General features: G+C 41.1%; 1 protein-coding gene across 2 annotated transcripts in view; it reads right to left on the bottom strand.

Moving 5' to 3' along the window:
• Positions 1–1,888: 1,888 nt before the first annotated feature.
• The window catches only part of LOC121008592 (cytohesin 1 interacting protein), a 44,286-nt gene continuing 31,259 nt past the window's right edge, over positions 1,889–14,915 (bottom strand). For both annotated transcript variants that reach the window (XM_040441230.1, XM_040441231.1), the window contains exons 7-9: positions 13,411–13,477; positions 6,203–6,269; positions 1,889–2,771 (exon numbers count right to left, since the gene is read on the bottom strand). In XM_040441230.1, the coding sequence (XP_040297164.1) occupies positions 2,296–2,771; positions 6,203–6,269; positions 13,411–13,477 (610 nt within the window). In that variant the 3' untranslated portion in view covers positions 1,889–2,295. The remainder of the gene's footprint in view (positions 2,772–6,202; positions 6,270–13,410; positions 13,478–14,915) is intronic.

Below are 14,915 nucleotides of genomic sequence, written 5' to 3'. Positions count from 1 at the left end.
CTTATACTGACAGACAGTGCTGCTGAGGAGTTTTTGATCTCACTCCTGCCCCTGCCCATTGGTTCTGTCTGTTCTCTGTACACTATTATGTAGGCTGTGTGATTCATCGTCTGTACTGACAGAAAGGAGGGGGAGAGCAGAAGAGACAACCCAAATATAAGCGTTGTGCTGTCAGGTCTATGTCAGAAGCAGCAGGACAATCTGCTAGGTGAAGGACCTATGCAGGCTGTATAACAGCAACATGGTAGTAACTTTTTAATGCAGAAAGTTGCATAATTTTGCATTTAAGGAGTTTTTCATTTAAGAATGAATGATAAAAAATGTCAGTGCAAAGATATCAATGGCCTTTAGAGACGTTCTTCACGTACATTTAGAAATCTGACAAAGAAATTACTTTCCCTTATTTTCTGTTGTCCACACAATGGTATTCCAACTTAGATATGTTATTATTGATGCAATGCCTGAGGGTACAACCATGGTCAGGTTTCTACTTGGAGTTTTGAAAACCAAAACCAGGAGTGAAAAAAAAGATAAGTTGTATCTGTCCTTTAGGCCTCTTTCACACGGACGAGTATTCCGCGCGGGTGCAATGTGTGAGGTGAACGCATTGCACCCGCACTGAATCCGAACCCATTCATTTCTATGGGGCTGTTCACATGAGCGGTGATTTTCACGCATCACTTGTGCGTTGCGTGAAAATCGCAGCATGCTCTATTTTGTGCGTTTTTCACGCAACGCAGGCCCCATAGAAGTTAATGGGGCTGCGTGAAAATCGCAAGCATCCGCAAACAACTGCGGATGCGGTGCGATTTTCACGCATGTTTGCTAAGAGACGATCGGGATGGGGACCCGATCATTATTATTTTCCTTTATAACATTGTTATAAGGGAAAATAATAGCATTCTTAATACAGAATGCTTAGTACAATAGCGCTGGAGGGGTTAAAAAAAAAATTAAGGATTAAGTGGATTAAGGTGAGTTAAATTTTTTAAGGTGAGTTTAAAAAAATATATATTTTTTTTAAGTCCGGGTTCGGGTTTGGGTACCAAACATGGCGATTTTTCTCACGCGCGTGCAAAACGCATTATAATGTTTTGCACTTGCGCAGAAAAATCACGGATGTTCCCGCAACGCACCCGCATCTTTTCCCACAACGCCCGTGTGAAACCAGCCTTAAACGTTCTTTTCTTATATGATCCACTCCTGATTTTCGCTTCTATAACTGCAACCTGAACATGTGGCTGTACCCTAAGAACTACAGCTTTCTAAATTGGGTTGTCATGCCACTCTGTCTCAGATAATTCGGGACTTCTTCACCTCAGAGGCAAACTGAGCTGAGGGTGCAGAAGGAGCAAGGAGACTCTGCAGTACTCAAGTCATAAAAATCCAAGAGCTCTAGTGAGCACCATGGCCACCTCTCTGCTTTTCCTAGGCCAGTGACGACACATTGATCGAACACGTGACCTAGGAGCAGCTGAGCCTCATTCAAGTGAATGGGGCTGAGCTGCAATACCAAACACTGCCATTATACAATGTACGGCGCTGTGCTTAGTGAGCCTTCTCAAAACAGCTGATCCTGGGGGTCCCAGGTGTCAGACCCCCACCGATCAGATACTGACTTATCCTGAGGAGAGGCCATCAGTAAAAAGAATCTTGGAAAACCCTTTTAAGGCCTCTTGCACATGAAAGTTGTGTGCCCGTGGCCGTATTCACATGAATAGGTCCGCAATCATGGAGATGCAGAACGGAAGCACAGATCAGAACCCCACAGAAGCACTACGGAGTGCTTCCACTGTGTTTCTGTCTGTGCTTTCGCACCGAAAAAAAAATAGAACTTGTTCTATTTTTTTGCGGTGTGGACGGATCACAGACCTATTCAAGTTGAATGGGTCTCGATCCGTCCCGGCCACCGCACGGACGTTGGCCGTGCATTGGGGACCGCAGATCGCGGTCCCCAATGCACGAAGCGGATGCACAGCGTTCATGTGCAAGAGGCCTAACTCAGTAACATATATTAGAGAATGTGCCTGAGGGGGAGATCACTGAGTTCACTCAAAAAGGTCATTTGAGATTAAAAGTATTCCAAGATCAGTTAAGGTCCAATTCCTAAACAAAGTCTCTATGGACAGTTTTCTGGGTGTATTTTGAGAGTTCCATCTACTTTATACTAGTAGTCCATGATTGCCACATTATATCTCCCAGTGATACTATAAATGTATTTATAAGACATATTTTGTAGCATCTTATAATAATACTGTCCGTTCTGCATCTCCATGCATCTCTGTGTTTATACATTTACACCTGAGAGTCTTCTTCTTCTACTGATCTGTGCAAACCAGGAATAAATTTAAAGAAGTTCTTTCGGATACTTCCTTTTCTACCTTTACGTGGCAAAGTCCCAAAAAAATTTGATAGACTTATGGAGTCCCAGTTTGGTGACATTGGTTCACTTTCACTACTTGTCATACTAATGCTTCTATGTTGAGACAGCGAAGGTCTCATTGAAGAAAGTCCATTCAACTTATACATAAAGTCTTCTTCTGCACTAGATTGACGACTAAAACAAGCTTCTGTCCCAGAGTCTTCATCAAGCTCGGACATTGATCCAAGTCCATCTTCATTGTTTAGCATCATAGAGCTCAGCTGGCTTTTTCCACTGCTTGAGCTTGTCAATCTATGTTTATTTAAGAAGGAACCTGGTGAGGGATTCCCAAAGATCTTGGAATGAATGGAGTCCAGTTCTTCCTGAATTTTGTTCTCATTTATAGTCCCTGCAAAAATTAGAAACAAAAAATTAATAAAGAGATTTCCTGAAAAGAGTCTCTGATTTAGATAATCTCTCTTTCCTAACTCCATATTGGCCATCAGAAACACAAAATTATGGACGCCCTCCAGTGGAACGAATGAATGTCAACTGCTTTGTATGGGTACACACAGAGATAAAGGCCATTTATAAAAGGTTTGCTTGTACAAAAGCCACACATTTTTGTGAAATCAGCATTTTGCTAAAAATGTCTTAACTTTTTTAGATTGTACTCTTTTGTCACCACTTTCTTGATAAGTGGATAGAACTTAGCAGAAGGAGCCACTTTAGCCTGACATATTTCCTATAATTTACACCAGAAAAATGTCATAAATTATTAATGAAGTCTATGCCAGCTCCTAGCTTGCATAAATTTCTGGCACATGGACATCACAGAAGAGACAAATTGTTTAAAAGGCACAAGCATCTTAATGAATTAGGGTACTTTCACACTAGCGTTATTCTTTTCCGGTATTGAGTTCCGTCCTAGGGGCTCAATACCGGAAAAAAACTGATCCTAAGGCCCCTTTCACACGGGCGAGTATTCCGTGCGGATGCGATGCGGGAGGTGAACGCATTGCACCGGCACTGAATACCGACCCATTCATTTCTATGGGGCTGTTCACATGAGCTGTGATTTTCACGCATCACTTGTGCGTTGCGTGAAAATCGCAGCATGCTCCTCTTTGTGCATTTTTCACGTAACGCAGGCCCCATAGAAATGAATGGGGTTGCGTGAAAATCGCAAGCATCCGCAAGCAAGTGCGGATGCTAGGAGACAATCGGGATGGAGACCCGATCATTATTATTTTCCCTTATAACATGGTTATAAGGGAAAATAATAGCATTCTGAATACAGAATGCATAGTAAAACATCGCTGGAGGGGTTAAAAAAAATAATAATAATTTAACTTACCTTAGTCCACTTGATCGCGCAGCCTGGCATCTCCTTCTGTCTACATCTGATCTCTGTGCAGCAATAGGACCTGTGGTGACGTCACTCCGGTCATCACATGATCCTTTACCATGGTGATGGATCATGTGATGATTGGAATGACGTCACCACAGGTCCTGTTGCTGCACAGAGATCACATGTAGACAGAAGGAGATGCCGGGCATCGCGATCAAGTGGACTAAGGTAAGTTAAATTATTATTATTTTTTTTAACCCCTCCAGCGATGTTTTACTATGCATTCTGTATTCAGAATGCTATTATTTTCCCTTATAACCATGTTATAAGGGAAAATAATACAATCTACAGAACGCCGATCCCAAGCCTGAACTTCTGTGAAGAAGTTCGGGTTTGGGTACCAAACACGCGCGATTTTTCTCACACGAGTGCAAAACGCATTACAATGTTTTGCACTCGCGCGGAAAAATCGCGGGTGTTCCCGCAACGCACCCGCACATTTTCCCGCAACGCCTGTGTGAAAGGGGCCTAATGCATTCTGAATGGAGAGCATTCCATTCACTATGCATCAGAATGTCTTCAGTTCAGTCACTGTACGGTTTCTGGACGGAGAAAATACTGCAGCATGCTGCAGTTTTCTCTCCGGCCCAAAATACTGATCACTTGCCGGAATGCCAGATCCGGCATTATTTTCCATTGAAATGCATTAATGCCAAGTGGCCGGATCAGTTTTTACAGATGACACTGGAGAGACGGATCCAGTGTTTCAATGCATTTGTTAGATGGATCCGCATCCAGATCCGTCTACAAATGCTATCTATTTGCACACGGATTTCCGGATCCGGCAGACCATTCCGGCGGATCTTTACAATGCAAGTGTGAAAGTACCCTTTGCCACTTCTCACTCCGGCAGCCTTTTATTAAGACTGGTGTATATAACACCTGTCTTTCATAAATGACCCCTTAAAGAGGACCTGTCACCGCTCCTGACATGCCTGTTTTAATGGCTACATGTATTCCCCATGTAATAACAATTCTGGAGCATCTATTCTTATGGCTCTGTGTTGTGTAATTCCTTTATTATTTGTACTAGAAATTATGAATGAATTGCTAGCAGTCTGCAGTAAGGGTACAGAGGGGCGGTAACCAGTTGGGAGGGGGGGGATCTGCACAGTCTGACAACTTTTTGTTACTTAGTTATTTAGATATTGGAGGTATTACTTACAAAACCATTGTAAAGCAGCCCTCAGAAATAAACATTTGGGTAAACATCTGTATCTAGCATGCATATTTTAAAATTACAGAATGTGAACAACTGTCCTAGGCTACTTTCACACTAGGGTTTTTTGCGGATCCGTCATGGATCTGCAAAACCACTTCTGTTACAATAATACAACCGCATGCATCTGTCATAAACGGATCCGGTTGTATTATATCTTCTATAGCCATGATGGATCCGAATTGAATACCATTGAAAGTAAATGGTAGACGGATCCGTTTTCTATTGTGCCAGAGAAAACGGATCCGTCCGCATTGACTTACATTGTGTGCCAGGACGGATCTGTTTGGCTCCGCTTCGTCAGGCGGACAGCAAAACGCTGCAGGCAGTGTTTTGGTGTCCGCCTCCAGAGCGGAATGGTGACTGATCGGAGGCAAACTGATTCATTCTGAGCGGATCCTGTTCTATTCAGAATGCATTAGGGCAAAACTGATCTGTTTTGATCCGTGTGAGAGCCCTGAACGGATCTCACAGACGGAAAGCCAAAACGCCAGTGTGAAAGTAGCCTAAAATAGCAAGTGGAAGACACAATTTAGAAGGTACCCCAAAGTCCATTTAAAAAAAAATAAGCTGGCTCTCTTTACTCCCATAGTAATTTCACATAGATTTTTGTGCCTATTAGGATTTGTACACCTGGGAAGGCACTGATACTTGGAAACGAGAACACCCATAGGGCGCACTTCTGCACATTAGGTGCTACCAGGGGAAACTGTTCCTTTTACAGTTTCTATCCATACTCATAGTGAATACAGTAAACATCAAAAAGTAAATATTTGCACAAATAATAGGATACATGTTAAAAATCTAATAATTTAGATTTTCAGATCTGTTTATGACAATACAATACCACATTCTTAGGCCTCATGCACACGACTGTTCTGTTTTTTGCGGTCCGCAAAAAACAGAAGCCGTCCGTGTGCCTTCCGCAATTTGCGGAACGGAACGGGCGGCCGTCAATATAAATGCCTATTCTTGTCCGCAAAGCGCGGACAAGAATAAGACATGTTATATTTTTTTAGCGGGGCCGCGGAACGGAGCAACGGATGCGGACAGCACACGGAGTGCTGTCCGCATCTTTTGCGGCCCCATTGAAGTGAATGGTTCCGCATCCGAGCCGCGTGCATGAGGCCTAATAATAAGCAATACATATTATAACATAAAATTTAAAGTATAAACAATCTGCTAAACTAACTGATAATAAAACATTAACCATGAAGCAGCTGCTGTTCTTTTCTTACAACACCTTGTAAGTCCTTCCATTTTGATCGGAAATCTTCCTGTAAATTATAAGAAAACGAAATGTTGCTTAATTTAAAGAAGTTTTCTGGGGAAGGTTCTGTGATAGGACTGAAACATCACTATTTTTCACATTGGTGGATAAGCCACGTTTACTTTTTAGTTATTTGGAGTGAAGCAACTTTTTAGTTTTGTGGATTGCAGCCTCGTCGCTAGCAATGTTTTCTTGAAGTGCTTTTCTTTTGCATCGGATATGGTCTTTAACAGATATGCTTATGTAGTCTCTTACTTCATGTACATCTTCCCCATGCTCTTTCTTTTGCACTCTCCTGACCTGACCTTTCCCCATATAAACAAATCACTCTGGTTACTTTCCATCCTGTATGTAGCACTTCCCATTCCTGTATACTACCAAACCCATGATGCACTTCTCCGTTCTGTACCACAGCTCCAGAAATGCACCTACCAATGCCAGAAGTCAGCAAGTTAATCCGCTACTACAGCCATTCTAACTTTGCTGCTGTGAGGGACACCGTTAAGACATCCTTCACACCTGGACACATCCTGGCCAGATGTGCCTTCAAGACATTGTATCCCACTGTGGACACTATAGCCATTGTTGCAAAAATACTATTGCCAGCCATAGACTCTACTGAGAGAGACTTTAGCAAGATATAGAGGAAAGTGGGTCAGAACTTCCATCTTTGCCTAAATCAATACATTGTTACCTGGGAAAGAACTGCACTGTAAACTGTGTCTACTATAACTGAATGTACTACAACTCCCATTTTGCACTTGAGTAAAGAGAGACATTTATTCTTCTACCTTTGGCCTAGTTTTCTGACTCCTATACCATATGCTGGCCATTGCATTCTATACGCCATACCTTGTACCCATACAGACACTTAACATGACGGGCATCTCAATTACCATCAGGCAGGATCCCCAGAACCAGAGTGTGCCCTGGGGGAAGAAAGGATGCACCCTCCTTTCACTAAACGTCCATAGAAGTGATAGTGTGAGGACAGCCACTGTGATTGACTGTGGCTGTACTAGTTACAAAGACACTAGTGTTGATCAAGCACCAACGTGTTTGGGTAGAACACTTTGCAATGCTCAGGTGCTCTACAGAGCACAATGGAAGTCAATTGGAGAAACCGAGCATTAAACCAGGCACCCCCTGCTCTGAAGAGGGGAGGGTGCCGGGTCCCACTGAGGTCCATGCAGAAGATTGCTGTACAGTGAGGGAATCCCCCAGTGAAAGTCCACGGCTTAGGAGTCCCTGCTCTGACTCCATATATAGCTATGTCCATATATAGAGTCAGTGCTTTGGGACATCCAGTGTATTTAAATCAAATTTAGCCTATTTCTGAAAAGTTTCTGCCAGGATTTGAACTCACAACCATCTACATTAGAGGCAAGGACTTTAACCACTCAGCTATAAAGCTGAATGATAAACTATGTCAGAAAAACCTCAAAGTAGTTTGTCATGTAGTAAATATTCCTATACAGCAGAAGTATCATTTAATATACCAGTGCAGGTTAGCATGTAGCTGCATAGTGTAGTGATTAAAGTTCTGGGCTCTAATGGAGAAGGTTGTGAGTTCAAATCCCGGCAGAAATGTTTCAGAAAACAGGCTAAGTTTAATTTGTATATATTTTTTTTTTTTGTAATTGTAAAAAATGTATGGCACAAAATAAATGTGTAATTACAAAAAAAAATTATAATAATTGTATATATATAAAAGAAAATAATGGCGGCACTGATAAAAAACACAAGGAGGGTGCTAGGTCCAGGGATGTAGCAGCTTACCCCGTCTGATAGAGATGAAAAAACGGACAGCACTCCAAGTAAAAGCTAGTGGTGTTTATTCACCCATGTGGATGGCAACGTTTCCGCTCATACAAGAGCCTTTTTCAAGCTTGAAAAAGGCTCTTGTATGAGCTGAAACGTTGCCATCCACATGGGTGAATAAACACCACTAGCTTTTACTTAGAGTGCTGTCCGTTTTTTCATATATATATATATATATATATATATATATATATATATATAGTGGGGTTTCGCTCTGGTAGATAGGGTAAGCGGGCACAGTACAGAGGCAAAATACAAGTTCTTAACTCAAAACGTCAGTGTTATTCACACTTAAGGCAATTGCACAAAACAGCACGTAACTTTGCAGTCTTGTTGTTAATTCACACACAATGGAAAAGTTCATATAACACAAGTCACCTTGCTGGCAGTTCTGCGTCCAGAAGTCCACAGCAGGCTTTAGGGGGCCTGTTTCCCCAGCGTGTGGCTCTCAGCCCTCCAGCACAGCACAAAGCCTCAGATCCCCAAAACAGAGACATCTCTGCTGAGCCCATCTGCCAATTTAAGGACAGCCAGGTGCTGCCAAAACCCGGACCGGCACTTAAACTCCGGTCCGGTATTTGACCTCACCTGGCTGGAAATCCGCCCAGCCGCACATGCTGGGAGGAAAATACCTGCCTTGCCAGACACAACCCCTCACTGTGTCACAATATATATAGATAAAATCGTACTTCTGATATATATGAATGCATAATATGTGGGAAACTACTACTGTTGTTTTTAGCCATAATATATTTACATATTTTATAATATATTATAAATATATAATAATATATGTAAATATATTATGGCTAAAAACTTATATACATATATATTTCAGGATTTGAACTCACAGCCTTCAACATTAGAGCCAAGAACCTTAACCACTATGCTATACAGCTACATGTTAACCTGCAGTGAAATATGAATTGATACTTCTGCTGTATAGGAATACTTACTACATGACAAACTACTATGAGGTTTTTCTGACACAGTTTATCATTCAGCTTTATAGCTGAGTGGTTAAAGACCTTGCCTCTAATGTAGAAGTTTGTGAGTTCAAATCCTGGCAGAATCTTTACAGAAATAGCAGCTAAATTGGATTTAAACACACTGACACGAGGAATTCAGCTGAGCATAGCGATGCTCAAGCCGAACTGGTGTTTGGCTGATCATGCTTGCTCAACACTGATAGACACTTCACTATTACTGCCCCGCTCATGGACACAACAGCACAGTCGATAATACGAAGAGCTGCATGGACATGGTCATGTGACCACTGCACAGAACGGGAGATAGGAGCAATAAATGGAAAATAAATACATTACAAAATGACAGCGATCTTCTTAAATGATTATTTGATGTTGACACAAACCAGAAAAAACAGAACTATAAAGACATAACAGTTGTAAGGACAAAACCTGCAGCACAGGAAACCAGATATCTGCAGGGGGTGGAAAGTACCTCACTAAGCAAACCTAGAAACGTTTTATTTTTTTTGCAAAATACAGTTAAAAGAAATAAGCTTCACCACTATCTGGTCACAGGAGACAGATGTCGGGTTACTGATTTTTATGCTGACAGTCTTGAAATGATCTACAAGCCGCAGTACCCATAGATATGTGTAGTCATAACGTTCTTTTAAGACTATTGTCATGCAATCCTTCTAAGATTAAATATCTGCACGCAAATGGAGTGCATTGTAAGTCAACTATTACTTCTCTATTTCAGGTCCCCTATGGGTAATTCCATTGTTATATACAGTTAGGTCCATATATATTTGGACAGAGACAAAAAATTTAAAATTTTTGTTCTGTACATTACCACAATGGATTTTTATCAAAATTCAGATGCAGTTGAAGTTCAGACTTTCAGCTTTAATTCAGTGGGTGGAACAAAATGATTGCATAAAAATGTGAGGAACTAAAGCATTTTTTTAACTCAATCCCTTCATTTCAGGGGCTCAAAAGTAATTGGACAAATTAAATAATTGTGAATAAAATGGTAATTTCTAATATTTGGCTGAAAACCCTTCATTGGCAATGACTGCCTGAAGTCTTGAACTCATGGACATCACCAGACGCTGTGTTTCCTCCTTTTTAATGCTCGACCAGGCCTTTACTGCAGCGGTTTTCAGTTGCTGTTTGTTTGTGGGCCTTTCTGTCTGCAGTTTAGTCTTTAACAAGTGAAATGCTGTATTGGCTTCAGATCAGGTGACTGACTCGGCCATTCAAGAATATTCCACTTCTTTGCTTTAGTAAACTTCTGGGTTGCTTTGGCTTTATGTTTCGGGTCATTGTCCATCTGTATTATGAAACGCTGACCAATCAGTTTGGCTGGATTTGAGCACACAGTATGTCTCTGAAAACCCCAGAATTCATCCGGCTGCTTCTGTCCTGTGTCACATCATCAATAAACACTAGGGCCCCGGGGCCACTGGCAGCCATGCATGCCCAAGCCATCACACTGCCTCCACCATGTTTTACAGATGATGTGGTTTGCTTTGGATCATGAGCTGTACCATGCCTTCACCATACTTTTTTTCTTTCCATCATTCTGGTAGAGGTTGATCTTGGTTTTATCTCTCCAAAGAATGTTCTTCCAGAAGTGTGCTGGTTTTTTAAGATGTTTTTTTTTAGCAAAGTCCAATCTAGCCTTCCTATTATTGAGGCTTATGAGTGGCTTGCACCGTGCAGTGAACCCTCTGTATTTACTTTCATGCAGTCATCTCTTTAGGCCTCATGCACACGACCGTGCCGTTTTTTGCGGAGCCGCAAAAAATGGAAGCCGCCTGTGTGCCTTCCGCAATTTGCGGGACGGAACAGGCGGCCCATTGTAGAAATGCCTATTCTTGTCCGCAAAACAGACAAGAATAGGACATGCTATATTTTTTTTTGCAGGGCCACGGAACGGAGCAAAGGATGCAGACAGCACACGGAGTCAAGTGAATGGGTCCGCACAAAAACTGCGGCTCGGATGCGGACCCTAAAAACGGTTGTGTGCATGAGGCCTTATGGTAGATTTGGATATTAATATGCCTATATCCTGGAGAGTGTTGCTCACTTGGTTGGCTGTTGTGAAGGGGTTTCTCTTCACCATGGTAATTATTCTGCCATCATCCACCACTGTTGTCTTCCGTGGGCATCCAGGTCTTTTTGCATTGTTGAGGTCACCAGCGCTTTCTTTCTTTATCAGGATGTACCAAACTGTAGATTTTGCCACTCCTAATAGTGTAGCAATTTCTCTGATGTTTTTTTTTTTCTGTTTTCCCAGATGAAGGATGGCTTGTTTCACCTGCATGGAGAGCTCCTTTGACCGCATGTTTACTTCTCAGCAAAATTTTCAAAATGTAAGCACCACATCTCAAATCAACTCCAGGCCTTTTATGTGCTTAATTGAGAATGAAATAATGAAGTAACTGCCCACACCTGCCCATGAAACAGCCTTTGAGTCAATTGTCCAATTACTTACTTTTGGTCCCTTTAAAAACAGGGTGCCACATGTAAAGGAGCTGAAACTCCTAAACCCTTCATCCAATTTTAATGTGGATACCCTCAAATGGAAGCTAAAAGTCTGGACTTTATGTCCATGTCCATTATATAACTATAACTTAAATATGTTTTAGTAAACAGGTAATAAAAACTAAATTTGTGTCAGTGTCCCAATATATATGGACCTAACTGTATATATATATATATAGATATATATATATACATATATATATATTCATAGAAAATCAACGCAGCACTCTTCTTGTAAAAAAACGCAGTGTCTTTATTCACACATGTGACACAAAATAGGCAACGTTTCATCCCCTTCCGGGATCCTTCTCAAGCCAAGTGCACAGACCAACAGCATGCTGGCATCTAAATACATATCCAGCTTTTCAATGTGAATTGCAAATATCTACAGAAGGGTAGGGAATTCACACACCCGCAGACTGGGGAACATTTTGAGATTAAAGAATATTTGACTTGCGATTCGTCGTGGGTAGTATACGTTTTATGGTGCTCATGTCACTTACTCTATGTAGGGGAGACTACGTGTGATATCAAGGCGAGATATTTTATATATTCCCTGCAGATGGATGGTGTTCACACCATGCGTTTTTTTTAAAAAAACAGCAAGTTGGATGAATTGCATTCAATTGCAGCACGCGTCTCTCTATCCTGATGAATTTATTATAGCCAAAGTGATTTTATTGTGATTTTAAAATGCACTTGCACTTTTTATAATATGTGATTGTTTATGTATACTTCTATGTGAAGCTACACCTTATTGGCACAAGCACTTTATATATAGAGATGTATGAGAATATATACCAAGATCACAATATAAGAAGATACTTGAAATATTGGAATGGAATGGATTGATTTTTTTAAAAAGAACACTTGATTTTGTATCAGCTGTCACCAATTGTAATCACTTGATTAAATGATGTTGTACACATGTATTGAAAAGCTGGATATGTATTTAGATGCCAGCATGCTGTTGGTCTGTGCACTTGGCTTGAGAAGGATCCCGGAAGGGGATTGAAATGTTGGCTATTTTGTCTCACATGTGTGAATAAAGACACTGCGTTTTTTTACAAGAAGAGTGCTGCGTTGATTTTCTATGAATATACAAGCCTGTTGTCAAAGGCGAGACACTTGCACCGGATAATCTCTAAAGTGAGTGCTGCCGGAATTCACATACTATATATATATATATATAATTTCTGTATCAAAATATTATGTGTTTCTGGTATTGCACAACTGGCTGACATGACTGAGAATAGAGAGGAGAGTGTTGCAATGGCCGAAGTATTATAAACTATATAATGCTCCCCACACAGTTATTAAAGGGATTATCCCATGATTAATTTAAAGAAAATGAGAATCAGACATCATATAATAATCTAGCCCTGTACCTCATATGCAGGGGCATGGCAGTCGCTACCGGGCCCAGTAGCCTGAGGGGCCCAAAGACCCTTGTGCCGCATAAGAAGACACTGGTTTTATCGAAAGAGCATTCAGGTCAACTTACACCTCTGGCTTTAGGGAAGGGATTAGGTCATTATAATGAAGTGAAGGGAATATCTCACAACTGGAGCATTTTTGTAACAGAAAGTAAATTACAAATTAAAGTAGTTATTCATGCTGAATTATATAAAAATTACATTTAACGGTAGCACATCCCCTTTAAGGATGCTAGAAGCCAAGTCGGAGTCCTGCGGCCGTTATAAAACATGGCAATAATTATTTCTGGAGACTTTGAAGAGGTTACAATATAACATAAGATTTGTTTGTATGTGCATCTCTGTTCTCTGTATAATACATACTGTAACATACCTTTAAAATAAGCAGCTTAGCTTGTAGTTCTGCTTTTCTAATTTTTGCACTATATTCTGTTTCAATTCTGCAATACAAGAAATTTGGCATGTGAGTGACATCATAAATAAGTACAAGTAGACACCACAATTGCCATTTTACCAGCACCTATAACCAGTATACAGCTCTATTCACACTGGTGTCATGGCCTCGGGCTGTGACATCAGCCATGACGTTTTTAGTTTTAAATAGGGGAATATGGATTTACCGAGAAAAAAGGGGGAGCATGAAGAAGTAATGGTGGGTTCACACTACCGTTATGCCATTTCGGCTATAAAGGTTCAGTTTATAACGGAATATAACGGAATGGCCAGCAGAATGAAAAACTGAAGCCTTTAAGAAGCATTCCATTTTGCTCCGTCCTAATAGAGTCTATGGGCAAGCTTCCGTTTTGCATTCCGTCTGGCCATTCCGTTTTATTCTGTTATAAACGGAACCTATATAGCCAAAATGGCATAAAGGTAGTGTGAACCCACCATTAGGCTCCATTCAGACATCCGTATGAATGGTCCAGATTCGTTCCGCAATTCGGACCCATTCATTTTCAATAGGGTCGGAAAAGATGCGGACAGCACACAGTGTGCTATCCGCATCCGCACTTCCGCTCCGCAGCCCTGAACTTCCGGTCCCTGGCTCCGCAAAAATAGAACATGTCCTATTCTGGTCCACAATAGCGGACAAGAATAGGTATTTTCTATTATAGTGCCGGCCATGTGCACATGGCCGGTGTCAGTGTTTTTCGGATCCACAAAACACTTACGGACGTGTGAATGGACCCTATGAGTTAGGCTGATTTCACACTTCAGTTATTTGGTCAGTTATTTCGATCTCTGAGTAGGCTTCACTACTGGCAAATATTTTTGACTGTTCCATGTATCAGAATGGGGTTAGTAAAAATCAATACACATGCTCTAGAAACAACCCACCATATACAACGATATACCCATAAAGGGACACTTATAAAAATACATTCATAAAATTCCTTTCTTAACCCCTTCCCCCATATGCATTTTGGGCTTTACTGATCAAGCATTTTTCTTTTAAATCTATGTAGCCATATGAGGGCTAATTTTTCGTGGGACAAGTTGTAGTTTTTAATGGCACCATTTTGGGGTACTCATAACTTACTGATTAAAGGGGTTATCCAATGACTGATGTAAACAATGAAAATCAGACATCATATAGGACATGACAATCTCTTTCCCACATAGCTAGCACCAGCCCTGTACCTCACATGGATCCAGAGATCTCCCCATTCATTGCTCTGCTAGATTTATATCAAGCTGACAGCTCAAGGGGAGTGTCTTTTCTCCCTATCACAGCTCAGGGGGTGTGTCCATGCTCTTCCTATCACAGCTCAGGAGGCAGTTGAAGGATAAAACTGAGCATGTGCGGCCTTCTCATTGAGCAGGACACAGTAATAAGAAAAAGAACAAACAGCAGGTGGCGCTATACAGATAAATTTT

The sequence above is a fragment of the Bufo bufo genome, chromosome 7, assembly GCF_905171765.1.
Source record: "Bufo bufo chromosome 7, aBufBuf1.1, whole genome shotgun sequence".
NCBI classification, from domain to species: Eukaryota; Metazoa; Chordata; class Amphibia; order Anura; family Bufonidae; genus Bufo; species Bufo bufo.
This window is presented reverse-complemented; position numbering and strand designations above follow the sequence as displayed.